The sequence below is a fragment of the Cupressus sempervirens genome, chromosome 9 (assembly GCF_028749045.1).
Source record: "Cupressus sempervirens isolate cs-2001-9-10 chromosome 9, ASM2874904v1, whole genome shotgun sequence".
Lineage (NCBI taxonomy): Eukaryota > Viridiplantae > Streptophyta > Pinopsida > Cupressales > Cupressaceae > Cupressus > Cupressus sempervirens.
The window spans coordinates 356,557,162-356,579,743 of record NC_143126.1 but is presented as its reverse complement, the minus strand read 5'-3'; the positions used below and the strand labels follow the sequence as shown (position 1 = coordinate 356,579,743).

Here is a 22,582-nt window from a genome sequence, read left to right as displayed (position 1 = left end):
TCAATTCTTTTTCAATTGTTTAATTGAAATGAATAGATTTCTATGCTTTTGTTTTGTTTTTATGGTTTTTAATCAGTGATTATATTAGAAGCTATGAATTGTTAGTTTTATTTGTATGTCTGATAGATAAAACAATTAACACAGGAACAATGTAACTCTTACTTGTATAACTGTGAGCAGCCTGTTCTTTGAATATTGCAGATCTCTGGAACTGTGGGAGCAAAGTCAACTTCCTTTTCTGTATTGCTAATGATTTGAGATGGCTTCTAATAAACCTGCAAATTATATATATAATGGAGAATTGTAATAAACAGAGTGCAGACTGCTGATACAAAATGCCGTGTATTGATGATGTATCTTCAGCAATCTGCACGGTTCTTAATATACAAGTGGAGAGTCATGACTCCCGAAGAGTCATGGCTCCACGTGGCCTTTGGCCACGTAGAGTCATGCCTCTTTGGGGGCATGATTATTGTTACGTGTAACAAAGATAAAACATAACACAATTTGTCTGCCGGTGGATGATATATATCAAGGAACCCGATCACATAATAATGTGACATTATACATTAGGGTGCCGATAAGTATACTGCCGATGATTATTATAATGCAAATGGATATTATCCAAAGCGCGCACGTGCACACACACACACACACACACACACACACACATATATATGCATTGGTTTTAATAATCAGCAGTAACAACTTTATCTGTTAAAAATAAACACAGATTAGTATATCAGATAAACACGAATTACTTCTACTGATGCTAAAACATTAACATGAATAAGTTGATTTTATGTATTAACCTTAAATTAAGAAATGGGGTGATTCTCTTTACTTTGGAACTATTATCCATTTATTGTAATCATTATTGTTGTCTTTTATCAACAGTTTAGTTGCCTTTCCTATGTATCTGAATCCATAATTTTCCCTGAAAGCTGTTCAAATTGTTAGCAGAAACTCCGATTTAAGGGCACACTGCAAAGATGTTTGTCTTTGTGCAAGGAATAAAACTTTGTAGCTTTAAAGCAGAAGCTTAGGTATTTGCCTCAGTTTTAGCTAAGCTGGGTGAAATCCTATAATATTCAAAACCAATAAGTTCCTTTTCCTGTCTTTTAAAATCTGTTTGGTTCTGTTTTTGGAAACATTCATATCCTTTATTTTGAGTAATATTGGAAACCAATAAGCTTTAAAGTCTATTTCAGTCCAATAAATGTCTCTTACAACTACTATTCCCAAATCATCCAAAAATTTTAAAAACAAGCTTATCCCAGTAAACATATAGAATAATTTATGTCACTCCACAAAATCCCATGCAGGCCAATATCCTGATCATTTTATAGGCTCTACGAAAGAAAGTTAACCAGTTAACAAACCATTTCTCACATGCCTTTCAAGAAAACCTTGTTAGGCAATGGCAGTAACAGAGGAGTATCAGAAGATTTTGAAAACATTTCTCTTTTGGATTCAAGGAGCCAAATATGTTCTTCCACATTAACAATGATGTAACATATTTGGAAACCAATAAGCTTTAAAGCCTATTTCAGTCCAATAAATACCTCTGACAACCACTGTTCCCAAACCATCCAAAACTTTTAGAAACAAGCTTATTCCAGTAAACATGTAGAATAGTTTATGTCACTCCACAAATCCCATGCAGGCCAATATCCTGATCATTATAAATTTATATAGGCTCTAAGAGACTGAACCAGTTAACAAACCATTTCTCATGTGCCTTTCAAGAGACCCTTGTTAGGCAATGGCAGGAACAGAGAAGTATCAGGGGTTTTTGAAAACATTTCTCTTTTAGATTCAAGAAGCCAAATATGTTCCTCCACATTGACAATGAAGTAAGTCCGAGGCCTATTTCCAAGGGGACCAATTTCCAAAATGTCTGTAGGCTCTCTTTGTTCAACTATCCTATAAATTATAGCAAACAAATACTAACCTGAATAGGAGCAGCAGCAATTTTGAATGTCTAAATTTTGGAAAACAAGGTCGAACTTATTTACCATGTCTTTAAAATTAAAAATGATTTACAAGCATCCTTACACTCAAATTTTGGTAGCCAAGGCATATTAATAAAATTAAAAATATTAGAATATTCTTCGACTGTTTTGCATTCTGTGTAAAACAAGTAAAGCTGGTACATCTAATCAAATGTTTATATGGTGAGTATCTCCATGTCCATAGAACTAAGGATCCAATATCCATTAGAAGCAAGAGCCACCCTTCATCAGTTTATCCAAGGCCCTTACAATCAGACCAAAGAAAAATCTATATTAAGTTTTTCCAATTACCTGAGATACATTTTTTTTTTAAATGGACAAGAAGAATCTTATTTTTAACTGAACTTCTACAAAATGTGTAGCAAGAAATTGTATCTGTGGTCCTCAATAAATTCGTAAGGCACAAAAACAAGGAGGTGATTTTATAAATTTTAAAGAACAGTGTAAGAAATTCACTTTAAGTTCATGTTTTTACTTTTTCCAAATATTGCTTTGAAGAGGAATTTGGTGATAAATTTTGTTTGCAGACTTTCTCTCTGTGTTATTTTCAAAAATCACCTTTACTTTGTGCCTTCACAATGCTTTCAATGCTCGTATTGGATGTTCAGTATTTGGTTACCAAGCGGTAAGTGGAGTTTTGACAATGGTACTGGGCATGCATTATTGATTTGTACATCCCAGAGATTGGGGTCAGGCAAGTGGGCTTTAGTAGACCAAGAGACTGGGAGACTTTTGATGGTATCTAAAGAAATATACAAACCCAACAAAATGTTTATGATATTGAGGACCCAAAGCTATGCATATTCTCTGTATAAGAAAAATAAGAAGCCAGAAATATGCTCGTAGTTAGAGCCTCGAATTTATGTAAGTACAAGGCATCTCTGCATTGAAGTGTTCTGTACATCACAAAAGATGGGAACACATTTTATTTTGCAAAGTTCAGAGCTCCCCCACCTAATATCAAAGAAAAAGAAACTTCCAAACGTCAACAGCCAAGATATCATCACAATTAACAGAAAGGTTGCAACGATTAGAGCCAAATAGGCGTCAAACAAAACTTATTCATCTTTACTTTGTGACATCCCTATCACATTGTATCTCATTAATACACAATCATATCCACCCAACTTTACTAAGAGAAATAACAAACATGTGCATAGATTCTTGAGATGACAGACACGTTCTTGAAAATATAAAAAATGAAAACTTGAAAATAGAATCTTGCACAAGATGATGAAGATCCAGATAAAAACTATTGTTCAAATTCAAAAAATGTGGAAAATTCATGTTCCATCTCTAATCTAAGCATAACTTTGGTCTCATTGAATCCATTTAATTTAACATGTAATTCAAATAAATGATAAGGAAAATTAAAACATGAGAAAGCTAATAAAAAACTTACAATGATGAGGCATATTCACAACTTTTGCAGTCACACCATGGATATCAGCACCAGAATATCTCTGTAAAATTCACACAGTAAGACAATACAAGTAATCAAACAAGGCATGGAGACATTTCCACTTAAAAGTGCAGTGAAGGTTGCAATTATCGATGTTATGGTAAGTTGGAAATTAGAATGGCGTTGGAAATTAGAATGGCACAATTGTGTACTCTATTCTTGCAGCTTCTAACATTACGGATAAAATTTTCAAAGATGCTATCAATTATTAGTTAAATAGTAAGCTAAGAATTCATGCAAATCTTCCAACTTACCAAATGTATATCGATCATTGGAAGTTCAGGGCTTTTGCGATTGATCACCAATAACCATGGAATAAGAAATTTTTCCCTTCCAACTTGGAATGATCTGCATGGCACCAACAGTTCCAATACATGAATCACTTAATTTTTCAATTCCAAAGAATAAATCAAACGCTGAGACAAAAATTTACCCAACCCAAAAACTTTTGAGCCATATATGATGAAGAAAAGAAAAATATGTGAATAAATGAAATAAGCTCATGCATAATGTTGAGTCTCCAACTTATCAAAAACTTAGCAAACCATCTTTTACTTGGACTTGAACATGGCAAAAAAAACCTAAGACAAAACTAGGCAAATTTTTTTTTAAATGTTGAAAAATAGCAATTTTTTTTTTTTTTTGCGGGGCTTGGAGAGTATTATTGTGTTGTATTTTGAATTGTATGAAGTTCAAATAGAAACAAAATCTAATCAATTAGATCTAGCATAAAAATGTTTACACAAAGACAGAAAAGAATAGAGAATTGGAAACTGATTTTCAAAATTGAAAGCTGAAACGAAAGAAAGAAAAGTTATTCTGATATGCTTAAAATTATTTTCATGTAATGTGATGGAGTCTAAATTTGTAAAGTTTACATTTGTGCACATTTTCATGATTATGAAAAAGGAGAACAAGAAGGTTGTCATTAATGCAAGAAGACAAAATCAGAAATCATGTAAAGACGAAATGGGTTCTTCATATAGTTACAAAGAGAGATCAAGATACACAAGATAAAATTCTAATATTCAGAAAAAATGATTTTGTAAAAACCTATCCAATCAATGGCGAATTTTCTACTTAATCTCAATCAGCACATACAACATACAGAGAACAACATGTCTCAGGAAAATTTGAAATAAAGAATTAGCATACAAGACAGACGCCTTGTCATGTCCCCTTCTCAATTTTAGTTCCGGGCGACAGAATTAATCTATCTCCACATCCGGATAAATTAATATCGATTTCAAGAAGGATGCTCTCCAGTCACAATAAGGAATTTAATTTAATTTATTCCAGAACTTTATTAAATGAAGCAGAGCTAAGTCACTTTAATGTTTTTAAAAGTTATTTACTTTATAATAGCTTTAAGTGACTCTAGGACGAAAATGTCATTTAATCCCACATTCCTTGCACTTTGTACTTTCCCTCATTCCGAGGCTATATATGCATGTGTTTGCATTTGGATTAACACACAAGAGAATTTATGAACTACATTATTCTGAGTTCTGGTTGCTTTAATGTGACTGGTCTGAGATTTGAGGACGAAACCCTTCAAGTCTGGGAACACAAAGGGAGTTGGACGTAGCCCCAATCTCTCCTATTTTCATTTTGCATTGGCGTGGACCAAAGTCAGCAATGGTCTGAAATCAAGTAAGTTCAATTGATTTGTTCTGGAAGGAATTGTTGCACACAGGAGTTTACTGGCAGTATATTTAGTTGATTTTGAAGTTAGAAGCCAGATATCTTCATACATCTGGACAGAAGACAGTCTGTATTTGCTATCCGCTAGGTCAAACTTTTCCTTGAGACAGGATTACCAGACTGCATTGAAAAGGGGAATTGTAAGAGAGAAAAGAAAACTAAAGGGTTTAAGGCACGGCTTAATACAGGTACTGAGGTTTTGAACAGCACCAGAAATCCCTACAGAAGGCAGGAACTCCAACTTAACATTTAACAAGCGGCATTTGAATTACCATATCTTGCACAGGCAGTATTTGCAGTCAAATCATTAGTTGCTGATGTTTGAAGGTTACAGGTCAGAACATGTTGTTATCCATGGCTGTAGTTGGATGCGCATTTTAACACTTTTCTCAGGCGGATTCTAAAATACTTGGCCAAACACATGAAGCTCTGTATTTTCGTGACCATTTACCAAGCCCGACAAGCTTCCAGGGACGTCACAGTGGAGACACGGGATTCAGAGAACTCAAGAAATAAGTCAAAACTTCCCACAGTAGGCAGCCAAGGTATAGGCGATGTCACTCCAGTTTCTTGCGTGGTGTCTTCAGGCGGATTTCTCCACACTCTAATACTCAGCGTCGACATAAGGGTCTGCATATGCCAGGTGCTATATTCTACGTCGCATTTGGTCTTTTAAGCAAGTTGTAACTGTTAAGTGAGATGAATGTTCTGTCATGGTGTTTTGGCATAGATTGTAAATGTGTGTGAACTTTATTTATGAGTTAATGGTTGGTGTCCAATATCAAAATGCAACTGAGAAATTGTCATGATTAAAACTGCCGTATCAAGTTCAATATTATAATATCTGCTAGAAGCCATCTATTTGAGTTGGAAGCATAGTATTGCTAAGAGTAAATTTAAAATATATGCTGCTTGGGTTCCAGTTTTCAGTGCCAATAAACAAATAGAAGTTACATATACAGTGCATGGTAACTGTTTGATTAAATTCCCCTCACTGTCTAACCAGTAATTTTGAATCTTTTATTCAAAACAAGACCAGTTCAAATTGGCCAGTGTAGCTTGGGTATGATTGGAAACTGTTTGATGTAATTCTTACTCACAGCGAACAGTATTTTAACTCCTATCTGAAACAGAGATTATTACACGACTTCTCTAGTTCTGATATTTTTGTTGTGTGAAAGATTGTTAATTGAACCTGTTCATAAGTTTCAAGATGCTATGCTCTTCAGAAAGATCTCTAACCATGATGAAAAAATGTGGATGCCAGTACATTATAATCAGGATCTGATTCCTTTTGTTAGTCCAGTCATGAAGATATTGGCCCACACTATGCTGGCAAATTGCTGGGCCTATCAAATACTGCTAGGGTTGTAGCAGATGTTCTTGGTACTGCAGCAACTGGATATATTCCACAAACTGGATCATCCATTCAATAATTTACTAAATGAAAACTGAGCAGTATAGACAAGATTGACGATAGAGAAGATGGCAGCATGATGATGCTAGATATGACTGGAGGAAATCAATGGCATCAGGGAGTCGGATCTATAGTATATACAAACAATTATGGGCAAGCATAGAAACATACATGGAGTTCGACAAATTAAATATGAAGGAAATAATTATTAACGGTAAAAGTGAGGTCAACCGCGTGGAAGGGAATAGCACATGACGAGCCAAGACGAGGAAAGTCTGTTAAAAAATCATGGTAGAGCACCCAACGCACATACCTAACACAGATACAGAGACGAAACTAATATTCACGGAGGTGCTTTCAGTCTTGTTTATCTGCTCAGACGTGATGGACGCTCTCTCAAGACGGAAGACAATGGAAATATATAGGAAGCCATGAAGTCAAGGATGTGCGATGGGCAATAACAGTAGGAAAGAAGATCCAACGTCATGGTCAAAGTGGTTGCCGCATGAGTCAATCGAATGATACAACAGATATGAAAGTTCAATCTGAAGATGAATTTATCAAAAGAAACAATCTGTGGCGGTTTTTGCAAAGTCAATACATGCTTATAAAATAAGGTTGCGATTAAAGTTGGAAATATTATTCAACCATACCTTGTTTAAAAGTCAGTGATCCTAGTTATTTTTAGGAATGACATTCCTGAAACCTTTGGTAAACTAAAAATATTTTAATAATCATGCTACGGGAGTAACAAAGTAATTAGTTTCCTATTTGAAAAGTCATATTGGTTGGATGTAACCAAGTGACTATTAGATATTATATAAGTATCAAGTGCAAAAGAGAATAAGACATATTCCAAAAACATTCACATCCGGACATCCATATTCTCTTAGGAGAAAAGTACTTTTATATTTTATTATTGTATGGAGGAATAAGGGGCTTATTATGACTTTGTAATATAAATTCTATTATTTTGTTTTTATAATAAAATAAAATGTTCTTTGTTTATTATTATTAAAGGTGTGGAGATTTAAACTGCAGATGGTTCGTCCTTTATTTTTTGGAATTTTGTATACAAGTTAAATGTCAGATAAGTGGACATGATCATTTAGCATTTAAATTCAATCATCACAGATAGTGTGAAATATTTAATTGTTTCCACATTTGTGTCCAATTTGTCTCCTTACTAGAGGAGTTAAAGTTCAATCTGGACTAATTTAAGATTGCGTATATATTTGATATGTTGCATTTTGATTATTAAATTGTTGGCAATTATAAGTGTGTAAAACATTATAAAGTTGTACATGAAAATTCACTGAAGTTGACTCTATTGCCCGGATGAGTAAAGGCACTGGTCTTTTTATTATTGAAGTCAAAAAATCTATAACTTCCTTCCTACAAGCATCAAATTAATTATTATTCAATTATACAAAAACATTCAAACATTATCCAGCATCCAATTTTCATTTTGATTGAGTTTGAGGACCTTGCCAGTCGGAGAACTCTAGAAGTTTAAATTCGCTATAGAAAAGCCTTGAACCAGGCAGTCAGCATTTGAGGTGAAGTTTTACCCACCTAGGTGTGGCGGAGTCTAAAGTGCAGGGGAATCAAGGCAATTCTCGTTCGTTGGCCAAAACTGATTGAGAAGTCCTATCGGAGAAGTGGCCAGCTCTTGGATTTCCAATCTGCGGTTTTGGGAACCAACATAATGGACATAGAAATTTATTATCAACAAAAAGTTACATTAGTTGAGATCAAAATGTGATTGATAGGAGCCATTCCTTCCAACATTAATAATAGGAAAATGTACCCTAAGATTTTTTACATCAAAAAGCAGCTATTGCCATCCTATATTGCAAAAATTATCCTGAACAACTTTTTTGTCTCTATTTATATAAGATTGTTTCTCACCACTGCTACAAGCTCCACCTAACAATCAGCATGATCCACCTATGCCACAGTCCAATGAAGTAAATACAGGGTCATCATCCTCAACGATCCACTCAGACTCAAGTTCATATTCCATCTAACTCGATTGGGCTAATTCTTCATTTGCTGATGTAATCTTCTTGTGGCAGATACATGATTTGTGATGCTCATTCAACTTTTGAATTGCCAATCTTTTTGCATTTTTTGGATTTTATGTCTTCAAATAATGTTGGATATCAACATTACAATCTTAAATCACTTACTAGAATCTTAGCCTAGTAACTTGAATTCGATTTTAACCCTAATTGACCAATTCTAGATTATTACATCCATGTTGCTATCACATAAGAAGGCATCATCTCTCGTGGGCAATGTATGCCTATATCAGACTTCGGAGGAGATTCAAAAGTAGTGTCAGCTTACAAGGATGAAAGTTTTAGTCCCGTTGTTTTAGACCTTTGAAGCCTAATTTATCTTAAGGAGTTTCCCCTCAACAGTATAAACTGTTGGTATATATATCTTGCTCACCTAAAATAGTGTTCATTCTAAGCGTAAATTGCAGCTTTATTAATTTTACTAAGGATATTGGAAATATTTTATAAGGATATTGGAATATTTTATAAGTATATTGGAAACATTTAAGTTTTCCTACCCAGGGAGTTAATAATGATGTGTTTACATTTACTTGATGTCCACAAGTGCCACCACTGCCTTATCAATATTTAATTGATGGTCATTAGGTGCCACCCCTAATTAGGTAAGGTCACCAACATTCTTAGTTAACCTGAGTTAACTAACCTCCTCATCGAGAGTGATTAAGAGTTAATTTCTTACCTCTTAGCCATGGCATCTTAGTGATTCATGTACCCAAAACAGCTGCTTTTTATTAAATATAGAAGTTCTTTATTCATTTCCTAGTTTTGTGACTAACTCATAGGCATTAAATCTGAGGTAAACTTCTTGTTATGCAATATTCTAGGATGATATCAAAGCCATGAAGTCATAGGACTAATCTTTTCTAGGAAATTGGAGCATGTAGATCAGCGCAACACACAAATTTGGTAAATGGTGGAATTATTGTGAGCTCACCAATTTGTCCAGAACAGCTACTTTAGTTAGGATCTGCTATTACTTTGTCTAAATTGAACAGCCTGTACCTGGAAAGCAGGAAGGAGGATTCACATTTGTTCCTTCAGTAATATTCTGTAGAAAGCAAGCTGCTCAAAAAGAGGCCTTTCTATTGTACCCATAAGGCTCAATTCTATAAGGATCATCTGTAAACAAGCTAAATCCAATACAAAAATCCCTTACTCAGCTGAGAATTACATTGATATTTCTTCCTCCAAATCACCCAGTTGATTGGGAGGATAGTGAAGATTCTCTGGACTTGGTCCCGGAGGTGTGAAGTCCATCATTGGACCCAAAGAATAATGAATCAGAAAAGATAGAAAATCTTTGGGTTGGCCGGTTCAAAAACTGAAAATGAAATGGATATGGGGATTGGTGTAGAGATGATGACTGTAAGCAAAAATGAGAAATGGATTGTTGGATTCATTTCTTTTCTTAATCAAACAGTTCCCTTTGAGATACCAAAACTACAATGACATTCTTTACATTTTAGATTTTTGCACTTTTAGCTGTGTTTTGGTCAACAGCCTTGGTTCCTCATGCCTTAAGCTTAAGTACAGTTGAAAGGGTCTCTCTATCAATGATTACATTCCTCCAATGGCCCATGGAGAATTCAGTTCAATTTGTTCTTTTGATTCAAGACCTTCTGTTGCCACCATTCTCATCTATTTGCAAGTCGTAAGTAAGATTCCATCAACATTTTCTTCCGCTTTGAGTCATTGTCCAATGGTGAGGCCCACTTTAGTAAAGTTGTTTAAAGCACAACACAACAAAAATCTTGACAAGCAATGATATGCTATATTGATTGGCGACCAATAAACGAAGCATTATTTTCTTGAACATTTCTGCAACAAATTGGACATCTTAATCAACAACTTGCAAGAGCAGAAGGAAGAGACAAAGACACAAGGGTAAAAGTGTTATAACTTATAAGCATCCTATATCCATTCAATCAAGCTCAATCAATGACCCACATTTTTTTATGAACAAAGCTGGTTGCAATAGAGGAGGAAGGAGCAATAACCAACATTTACTTAGCCTAACTGTTAAATGCATGTAGCTTCAGTCTGACATTACTATGAAGCACATACTTATGTATATACGCACAACAGCATAATGCACATGCTGTTATGCATATATGCATACGTACATAATGTTGCACTTTACACAATCTGCAACTGATGAGACATATATATGTTTCGAGATCATTAAGGCATGATCAAGATTATCTTTGGTTCTTTTGATGTTTAGATCTTGGTCGATCTATCTTTTATACTGGGCCGCAAATGTAATGATTGGTTTATACATTTAAATTACTATGTTAACCATTTAAATGATTGGTAATTACATTAACTAATTATGTGATTTGTTAACCACGAATGGGTGTGTGTATGAATGTCCATGTCTCCCACAGGAGACATGGCCATTCATCCCCCCACACCTCTTCCATGGGTATTTATCCAATCTGCCCGATGTAATCTTGGTATCGTAATCTATTAATGCAAGTGCTCGAAAAGGATCAAAGATAATTCTGAAGTTTCATATAATTCATTTATGTTATTATTGCACTAACACTTGCAGATTCTAGAAGCAATTAAAAATATTGGTGATATTGATTGTACCTACAACAAAATTCTGCAATCAGTCAAATCTGGTAATAAACTTTACATGGTATTAGAGCCTGGCCAAGGAAAGATCACACTAAGTTTATTAGGATCAGATTTTACTTCAAATAACAGCCCTCCCTTTCTCTACAAAGATGACAAATACAATGAGATTCGAACATCACCTTGTAAGTGTTGATAACTTCGAATTCTAGAAACTTCAAGTAAAGATGTTGTTAAAAGAAAACAAATTAGAATCATTTGTAAGAGAGGAAAAAGAGGAACCTAAAGATGACCCTGAGAAATCAAAATGGATCGAGAAAAACGAAATGTCTATGAAGATAATTGTAAATATTCTTCAAGACCACATAGTACCTATTGTGGCAAAACATACCACAACATATAGTATGTTTCGAGCTCTTGAGAATGCATTTATAATCAATAATACAAGCAGAAAACTTGCTCTTCAAAATCAGATGAATAATGTAAACATGAATAAAGGGGAAACTATAAATGCTTTCTTTATGTGAATCACAGATTTGAGAGATCAATTATCTGCACTTGGTTATGAGATTGAAAATCAAGAATTATCCTTAATAGCATTAGAAGGACTTCCAAACTCCTGGGAATCCTTTGTACAAGGTATAAGTGCTAGGTCTAAAATCTATAAACTAGATTGTTTAAGATCAGATTGTCTTCAAGAAGAATCGAGATTAATGATTAAGGGAAAACACAAAACCCTAGATGAAGATGTTCAAGTTCTTAATACAAATGCTCATAAGAAGGGAAAGAAGAAAAACAACGAAAGGAAAAGAAATTTTCATGGAAAAGGACAATCCAAACAAAAGAAAGACTTGTCCAAAATCCAATGCTTTAGATGTGATATATATGGACATTATGCAATAAATTGTCCCGATTGTTGATCTCAGATTGGTTTTGACAAGTGAGTGTCAACACACTTAAGTTATTTACTTAGTTCATGCCGAACAAGTAATACATGCTGAGCACAACATGTATATGTTAGACCATGCCGAGTTCACAATGAGTATCGAGCCACTCATGTGCCGAGTCACTCAAGTGTCGAGCAAACAGTGTATGCCAAGTGATTTAGGAGCTGAATGAACAATGGATGCCAAGTGATACAGATGTCGTCACAGTATAAAGATTAGTGTATGCCAAACATCAAAGACTTCAGATGCAGAGTAAAACAATTTTGACATATTTGTTTGTAATGGCACAAACAACTATGTAAACCGTTTTTGAGCTTACTTAAGGATGAATTACGATAATTTGGAGATAAGGACGAATCTCAAGTTGGATTCCCTATGCAATTACATGCAACCAATCAGAAAAAGGGAAGGATTAAGCGGCAAAATGGATGAATCTCAGCCGTAGATTCATACCTAACCCTAAGTCAGCAAAGTATTCTTAAGGAGGACAAACCCTAAACTCTATATAGATGAATGAATGTTGAACGAGCGAAGAGAGAAATTTGCATGCACAAAATAGAGCATTCATGGTGGCTTAAGAGTTATGAAGTGAGACAACATTGCAGAATCAGTTAGAGCAGAATAGAGAGACAACATTGCAAAATCAGTTAGAGCAGAACAGAGGAAAGGAAAAAGATACAGCAAAGAGACATTTGATCAAGAAGGATCAAGAAGACAAGTGTTTAGAGGTGATTTGTTATCAAGCAATCAAGTGCGGTTTCCGCAGGATCAAAGCTAAGATATTTTAACAGATGATTTTAGTCAAAATCTCTTAATAGAGTAGTCTTAACAGGCCGTACTGAAATCCTTTAACAGGGTGCTTACTTAGTTGTAAGTTAAAGTCCTTTAGCAAGGCACACTTCTAACAGGGTGTTGAAATTTTCTAACAAGGTGAGACCTAACAGTCTTTGTAAGCCTCTAACATGGAAGACCTTTCATAGGGTAGATCATGTCTCATGGTCAAAACATTGTTACCTTCATTGGATATACTTTATTACTGCAGTAGTGAAGATTTGTGGGTGTCATCCCCACCCCAGTTTTACCTTCTCACTTAGAGGGTTTCTGGGTAATCCTATCTGGTGTTATGTGCATGAATGTTTAAATGCTTACATGATTTATATGTACATGCTTTACATGTTATTTCAGTTTATGCATTGAATGCATGAGATGGATGTATGGTGAAAGTTTTATGGGTCCAAGTTTAAACTACTGATTCACACCCACCCCCCCCCCCCCCCCCCAGAAGTTTACCTTTCCTATTGTAATTCCAACACCGATAGCTCTAAACCTCAAGCATCTTTTGCAAAATTTGAGAAGTCAAATGAAGGCAATGAATATGAGAAAAATGCCTTCTATTCAACATTATCCAGCCAAATTATCAACCAAAAGGAATACATGGATAGTTGACAGCGGGTCTTCTTGAGACATCATTGGATATCAAGATAAACTAGAAAGTATGCAAATAGAAACAGATGAAGTTACAATCGGTGATGACTTTGCGCACTCTGTAAAAGGAATTAGGACTTGCACCATAAAATTGAAATCTAGAAATTCTATTCAACTTTCTAGAGTCCTCTATGTACTCGGTATTAAGAGGAATTTAATATTTGTATCCGCACTTGAAGATGATGGTTATAAAATTGCATTCATGGAAGGGAAAGTACTAGCATGGCCTAGAAATTCAACCATTAAAAAGGCTTTAACAATAGGAGTACGACAAGGACTTTTATATGAGCTATGTGCTAATACAAACCTTGCACTTGTACATGAGACCTCTGATTCAAATGAAATATGGCATAGAAGACTAGGTCATATCCGTGTCCTAACTTCAATGGAAAAGGTAGTAATTGGAATATCCAAGTTAAAACATATTCACAATGAATCGTGTAAAGGTTGTGCCTTAGGGAAAAACACTAAAAAGCCATTTCCTCATAGTTTGAGCAAAACTAAAGAAGTGGTGGAACTAGTACATTCTGATCTATGTGGGCCCATGTCTATACCTTCTATAGGAGGATTCTTGTACTATTTGATATTTGTTGATGATTTTTCAAGGAAGACATGGATATACTTCCTTAGATGCAAAGAATCTAAAGAGATTCTCTCTAAGTTTAAAGAATTCAAAACTATCAGTGAGAACTACTCTGGTAAGAACATTAAAATTCTGAGAACAGATAATGGGAAGGAGTATACTTCTGAAATATTTGAAGAGTTTTGCAAACTCACTGAGATTAAGAGGGAGTTTACAGTCCCTTACAATCCTCAACAAAATGGAGTTGCTGAAAGGAAGGACAGAATTATTGTAGAAGCTGCTCGGGCTATGATTTTTGATCAAAATTTGAGTATGTCCTTCTGGGTTGAAGCATCCAACACAGCACTCTATTCAGAATAGATGTCATCACTCACATTTGGACAATAAGACTCCTGAAAAAGCATTTTATGGAAAGAAACTTGACATCAATCACCTAAGGATATTTGGATGTCCTGTATATGTTCATGTACCTAAGGAAAAGAGGACTAAGTTAGAACCTTCTGGAAGAAAGGGTATTCTCATTGGTTTTAGTGAAATAGTAAAAGGATATAGAGTCTATGTTCCTGGACAAAAACAAATAGAACTAAGCAGAGATGTCATCTTTGAGGAAGACATTGCTTTCAGAAGAGCCAAAACCTCCGATGAACTAGATACATTTGATGTATCACCAAAAGAGACTCCCGCTCCTGAGATTTAGAGGGAGTTTCCTGAAGAGACTTCAACTGAAACTGAAATCCTTCTAAAGACTCAAGAAGAGAGTTTTGATCACTCTAAAAGGCCACTTTGGGCAAGAAAAATAATACAAGAAGGAGATGGATTCACAGCCCCTTCAAGAACCTTCCAAAAAAGCAAGAGATCTAGAAAATTGACATATAATGCTTTTGTGTGTGAGAGTTTGAATCTTGAACCTTCTAGTACTTCTGAAGCACTTAAACATCAAGCTTGGAAAGACGCTATGGTGGAAGAATACTAGCCTATACTAAAATATGATGTTTGGGACATAGCTCCGAGACCTAACGAAAAATATGTTGTGTCTTCAAAATGGCTCTTCAAAGTTAAGTATGTTGCAGATGGCAGCATTGAAAAACATAAAGCTCGTTTTGTGGCTAGAGGTTTTTCTCAAAAGGAAGGAATTGACTTTGAAGAAACCTTTGCACTAGTTGCTAGGTACACTTCTATTACATCTGTAATAGTCATCGAAGCAGCCAAAGGTTGGAAAATCCATCAAATGGATGTAAAAACTGCTTTTCTTAACAGAAAAATAGAGGAAGAAGTATACCTGGAACAACCAGAAGGATTTGTAAATCACAATGTTGCTTCTTATGTTTGTAAATTGAAGAAGGCTCTATATGGAATTAAACAGGCTCCGAGCCTGGTATGAAAGGATTGACAAATACCTTTTAAGTCTTGGATTCACCAAGAACGTGGCTGATCCAAATCTCTACTTCAAGGTAACTAAAGGTGATATGTTAATTCTATTTCTTTATGTAGATGATCTTCTGATTACAGGGAAAGAACATCTCATTAATTAGTGTAAGAAAGGTTTGGCTTTTGAATTCGAAATGAAGGATTTAGGAATTCTTCATTACTTTCTTGGTTTGGAAGTACGTCAAAAGTCTTGTAATATCTTTCTACATCAAAAGAAGTATACTATTGATATTTTGAAAAGATTTGGAATGTGGAACTGTCAACTTATGTCTACACCTATGGAAACCAACTTTCACAAGCTAAAGAAAGCAAGTGTTGAATCCAGACTAGTTGATCCCACCTTATATAGACAGAGAATTGCGTCCTTCATGTATCTTGTAAATACTCGACCTGATATCTACTATGCAATGAATGCATTAAGTCAGTTCATGTGTGAACCATGTGAGATTCATCTTGTTGCTTTGAAACATATATTGAGGTATCTTCAAGGTACTATTGGGTATGAACTTAAATATGAGAATACCAGCTTGAAGTTACATGGATATACTAATTCCGATTGGGCCGGAAGTGTAAAAGATCGGAAAAGCACATCAAGATGTTGCTTCAGTTTAGGATCAGCCATGATTTCTTGGATCTGCAAAAAGCAAGCTTTTGTTACTCAAAGTTCTACTGAGGCAGAGTATATTGCAGCAACTATGGAAGATAGAGAAGCAGTGTGGCTTTGGAAGTTGCTTTCTAACTTGTTTTGTGAACCTATGAAACCTACCACTATTCACTGTGATAATCGAAGTTGTATCAAGTTATCTGTGAATTTGGTATTTCATGATAGATCCAAGCATATAGAGATCCTTACCACTACGTAAGAGACATGGTGGAAAGGAGCTATTCAGAAAGAAACTTGGCTTGATTGAAATGTAAGTTTATGAGATTGAGTCTCAACTTTGTAAATTTGTATTATTTAAATAAAGATGTTTAAAGTGTAAACTCTTTTGTCATATGTGTGACTCTATGACTCATGGGCCTACCCTATGTTCTTTATTTAAGGAGATAATCTTTTATAATGAAATATTGATAATGATAAGATAAGGTGACAACTTTATTATTATTAGATTACTATCATGATGAATATCATGTGACTTGATATTCAAAGAAAAATCATGATAGTTAAAAGAGCATGTTGATGGATATCATGTGACTTGATATCTGTTGAAGATCAATATGTTCAAATTCATGGTGGATATTATGTGACTTTATATCTATAGATATACCATGATCTTTTATAGTGGATATCATGTGACTTGATATCTGTATACACACCATAACTAGAAAGAATGTCATGAGACTTGATTTTCTTATATATATCTTGAGGATATTACTTTTCATATAAAGAAGAACTTATATTTATGCACTATGTCTTCCCTAGCTAAGAGGGAGTGTTATTGCATGTAGTTTCAGTCTAACATTACTGTGAAGCACATACTTATGTATATACGCACAACAACATGATGCACATGCTGTTATGCATATATGCATACGTATGTGCACTTTACACAGTCTGCAACCGATGAGACATATATCTCCCGAGATCATTAAGGCATGATCAAGATTATATTTGGTTCCTTTGATGTTTAGATCTTGGTCAATCTATCCTTTGTATTGGGTCGTAGATGTAATGATTGGTTTATACATTTAAATCACTGTGTTAACCATTTAAATGATTGGTAATGACAGTAACTAATTATGTGATTAGTTAACCACAAACCGGTGTGTGAATGAATGTGGAGACATGGCCATACATCCCCACACCTCTTCCCTGGGTATTTATCCAATCTGCCCGATGTAATCTTGGTATCGTAATCTATTAATGCAAGCGCTCCAAAAGGATCGAAGATAATTCTGAAGTTTCATATAATTCATTTCTGTTATTACTGCACTAACACTTGCAGATTCTAAAAGCAATTAAAAACATTGGTGATATTGATTGTACCTACAACAAAATTCTGCAATCAGTCAACTCTGGTAATAAACTTTACACTAACCACCCCTAATTCGTCAATATTGCACACTACGAAAAAATCAAATGTGAAGAATAACTAGAATGAAACTTTGACAATCATATCTATGTTAATGCATTCAAAGATCAACCACTGACAACAGATTTAGGACAGGCAATCATTGCTCTTATGGATTCAAGTGGTTACGTGCACCCAATAGGATATGTCTCCCAATGCTATAACTTCTATATCCCATAATTTGTGAAGAAGCCAAATGCGTCTAATAGGGCCTTAATTGTGCCAGTTGTTTTAGTTTCCTATCTCCCCTTTGTTGTATAAATAAGAGATTCTTGGCCCTTGTTTAGGATAGAGTTTTGGAGGCTCGTGCTTAGTAATAAGCCTTGTTTGTAAAACTTCTTTCACACTTTCTCTATTTTCAAGTCTTGAATCCACACCTTGCTCCATTTGTCTAGGGATTCAAGACTCATCTAAGTTGTAGATATGTGTGCATTATAGGAAGTTGTGTCAAACTATTTTTATATCCTACTTTTGTCTTTATTGTGGGTTAATATATACCTTCTACATTGTTAGGAATATGTTTAACTAGTTGTCAAAAAACTATTAATTCACATGTCTCAATATTTTCCACAAAGACGCAGATAACATCTCAATCTTGGCACGTCAACTTTCTTTACATTAGGATTTCATTTTTTGAAATTTCCCCATTTTCAAGTCCTCTGGGAATGCAGTTGTTGTCGCCATTATGAGTTTGTGTTAGCATGATTAAAGGGTTATTTTGATATTTTCAATGAGCAAAAGGTTTAGAGGAGTTAAATGACGCTTTCAAATGTCATTTTCGACTTTTGGTTTGGGCTACAAGATTCTTGGAGGGACAGTCTATTTTTGGTAAATCACTTTATCGAGATCATTGGTCATCTCTTCTCATCAAGATTAGTCCTATGCTATCAGATTTCAATTCCAATGCTTTTCGGTCATTTTCGCAAGGCGACTGTAGTATTGGCTAGAATTAAATTAAATTTACTAAGGTTGCTATTTTAATGAAAACTGCAAGGTTGCACAAGGACGGGGTTACTTAGGGTACCAGTATAGGTCCAAGTACAAGTTCAACTATTTTTCAAACTAGGGGATGGGGGTACTTGGGCATGTCAAACTTTTTTTAATATAATTTAATATTTTTAGAAAATCTGAAATTATGAGTCATGGCAATGGTCTTTCAAAACGAGAACAGTGATAAAGTTTGCAAAAGTAATGTATTGTTTTTAGCATCGGATTTGCAATGTCTGTAATAAGAATATATGATAAATGTTGGTCTTTCAAAATGAGAACAGTGATAAAGTTTGCATATGTAATGTATTGTTTTTAGTGTCAGATTTGCAATATGTCTGTAATAATAATATATGATAAATGTTTAGATGAATAACAGATAAGGCAGAGTTTAAACATGAACAAAAAGATCATAAACCATATAAGAATGATAGATTGTAAATGAGAAACTGCTGACTTGAACAATGATAAAGTTTACTGTTGATCAGTATTGTATCAAAGTTTCAAACCGATTATGTATTGAATTAATTAACTTTGATTAAAAATAAGCTGAAACACAAACGAAAAACCGAAACAAAATAAAAAATCTTAATCAAGGCCTTCACTATGATGCTCTCCCCTAAGTACCCGGTAATTGGGGTACATGTACCCAGTACTTGGGTACATGTTTCAGGGGTGTGGGTATGTGTACCCATGTAACCTAGGAAAATGGTCTAATGAAAACCTTAGTGTTATAGCCTGTTGGAACTGGAATGAGAGTTTTAAATATTGGACACATAAAATAGGGACCTTGTGTGTCAAAATGTCATAACATTAAATAAAAGGTCTTTTTTGGAGCAACAAGGGAGTTTAAATTAACGAAATAACATAAAGTTACTTTTTGGAGGATAAAAAGAAATAAAATTAAAAATTCCTCTCAACATTGGAAAAGGTTATAAAAGAAGGGAAAGGGAAAATGAGATTCATTCTTGACATTTGATTTTTATAAAACTTCTGGTGGAAAGCTTTGGCTTTCATTTGGTGGAAAGAAGTTTCTCAGTGGTTTGGATAGGAAACCAAATCCATCTTTGGTGTGAATTTATCTAGCATTCACCATTGCGCTCGTGAATTTTTATCAGATTTCTGGAAGAATTGAAGATAGTTTCAGTTTGATCATGGCACAACTCTACCATTCTTTTGACACAAGGGTTTGCATATTTTGAGAAAGTTGAACAATGCGCAGCTTTATCTAGAATCCATCTTTGGTGTGAATTTATCTAGAATTCACCATTGTGCTCATTATCAGATTGCTGGAAGAATTGAAGATAGTTTAAGTTTGATCATGGCACACCTCTACCATTCTTTTGGCACAAGGGTTTGCATATTTTGGGAGAGTTGAACAAATGCTCAGCTAGGGTTTGAAGGCCAGCACTTTATCTCAGATCTTCAAAGACTATTTGCTTCTGTTAGTTATTTTGGTCACCGTTTGAGACAGCCATACCTTCTTCTGAATATTGGGCTTCTATCTTTGCTTCGGGGTATCTGTGTGTCCATTTTGATTTGTAATAATCTTCAAATCTGAGACACTAGTTTGCTGTCGTAATTGTATCAGACTTATATTAGGTCTGTCTGATGCTAATAAAGTGAACTTTAATTGAGAAACTTGATGTATATGTTTTAAGCATTTGGTATTTACATTTCTACATGTTCTTCATTATTGGCCATTGAAGCCGAAACAGGAAATGAAATCAGACCTTGCATGCAAAGTGTTCGCCAAAATGTCAAACATCCAAACTTGGAAAAAGGGCAAATCAAATTTAGCAGTGATTCTTACATTTTCATTCACTTCTCACTTCCCCCTTGTCCTTAGCAAGTAATTAGTGAGAGCCAGTTGACAAAAACTCCTATTGTTGCACTCTGTGTGGCGTTGATGTAGGGCACATCTAGCATGAGTATCAGATGGCTGCGATATCTTAATCCAAGTGATAACAATGATGTAAGAGATGGTTTGATTTATTGTGCTCTTGGCTGAAGCGTCTTCTTGAAGTATTATTATTGACTGCCATATAGCTTCTGAACTAATATCAGATAAATCAGAAATTCGATTTTCTCTCAATAGATGTATTTCCTCACATGTCCTGGTAATAATTACATGACAAGGAAAGCAATTAGCACACAAGAACTTCTAAATAAGGTGAATATAATACCCTTATAAGAAACTCTTCTCTCACAATTCCAACCGATTGAAATTTATTTTGCAGAAGCATTTGTTGTCACCAAGACAACAAACTTTCAGGAACATCCCAATTTCATCATAGTAGTTCTGTTCAAACAGTTGGGCACTCGGCTGGGTTGTGAGGATACCCCTGAGTTAACAAAAAAATTATTATGTTCAAGTATTTAGGCAATGTGTTCTGTTATATTGAACACTGATGTCATTTGTTATTGGGAAGATTTGATATCATCCAAGCAATTCATTTCCTACCAAAATCTTGGCTACTCTAGCTCGTAATTCCAGCTAATGTTTAATCTTACCAAGAGAAGATGGCTTATTGAATGCTAATGTAAAGTGTTTCATCATAACAGCTGGCGGAAGAGCTCAAACTCCAGCAATTATAGACCAAAGTATCCAAAACCTAACCATCTAACCTCCATATACCTCAATTTATATAAAGATTACAAACCGAAAGACAAGCAAACAACAAAATGGACTTCATCGAGTGACTAGCACCTTTAGACAACAAATCAAACCATCGCATAAAACAAATTTCAACAGTAACGTCTTCATTAAGTTTTACAACTATTTTATGTCTCATAGAACAATTGCATCCGAAGATATGATGAAAAAGATAGTCGGTCAAGCCCTTTCATTGGCTACCTAAAGACTCGCAATCTACCTCAGTAATTGTTTCGCTAACAATCAAGGAGAAAGAATATTCTCAGTCCAATGCCTATCGCGATCCCTTAAAGGCCTTCGAATTTGCAGACATTTCTAAATAGTCTTATTTACTTATGAGTATTACATTGGCGTACATCATTGAGCGAATGAGAGAGAAAGTAGATCTTACATTTTGTAAGCATCTGCACCAGTGTAACCTGTAGGCTTGGGGATTGGCAGCAAAACCTGAAAAATAAATCCCCCTCAATAATACCCAACATTCGGATATTTTCATATGCATATACAACAATTACCTCTCTATTCACGCCGAAAATCGGGCAGTGATGACCTAAAACATCGTGCCAATTGGTTCGCATCTGCTCAAATATGTTCCATTAGACCACAAGTATTGAACATGCAGTCGCTGAAAGTTATGCAATAGATTAGAAGTTACCGCATGGTATTGGCCCATTCTGCTCATGGGAACAACATCTCCTGGCCTGTACGCAGCCCCGCACCCTACTATTATCATCAGCAACGTCGTCGTGACCAGTCCTATCTTCATCATGGTGAAGAGTCCTTCGCTTCCTCACGCAAAGATGGATCAAGGTTTCTCTTTTATTGCATTCATTGTCTCATTGTGAACGGCTATAGAGAATCTCTTACAGTGCTCAAGGCTACTACCGTAAATGCATGCACGACAAGTTTGGTCGACGGAACTCCGGCAAATTTCCATGCTACCAACATGGGGAAGATTTAGAAAAACGATTTTAGTACTTCACATTGAAATGAAAAGAAAGATTTTAATGACATTTGGGTTCTTTAGTGAAGTTGAATGGTTCACAAAGAATCTATCAAGAATCAAGTTTTGTTGAGTGCAAGTCAGTGATATCATAAGGTATGAGGTTGGGATTGTGTCTTAGGTTATTTTGACAATGTGGATGCCCCTCAAGTGTTAGTC

At 35.0% G+C, this 22,582-nt stretch overlaps 1 protein-coding gene across 1 annotated transcript in view; it reads right to left on the bottom strand.

Moving 5' to 3' along the window:
* The window catches only part of NPU (ATP-dependent helicase/deoxyribonuclease subunit B), a 72,192-nt gene extending 49,980 nt beyond the window's left edge, over positions 1–22,212 (bottom strand). The window contains exons 1-5 of the mRNA XM_089800095.1: positions 22,076–22,212; positions 21,936–21,998; positions 21,812–21,867; positions 3,732–3,825; positions 3,418–3,478 (exon numbers count right to left, since the gene is read on the bottom strand). Of these exons, the coding sequence (XP_089656221.1) occupies positions 3,418–3,478; positions 3,732–3,825; positions 21,812–21,867; positions 21,936–21,998; positions 22,076–22,189 (388 nt within the window). The 5' untranslated portion in view covers positions 22,190–22,212. The remainder of the gene's footprint in view (positions 1–3,417; positions 3,479–3,731; positions 3,826–21,811; positions 21,868–21,935; positions 21,999–22,075) is intronic.
* Between the last annotated feature and the right edge of the window lie 370 nt (positions 22,213–22,582).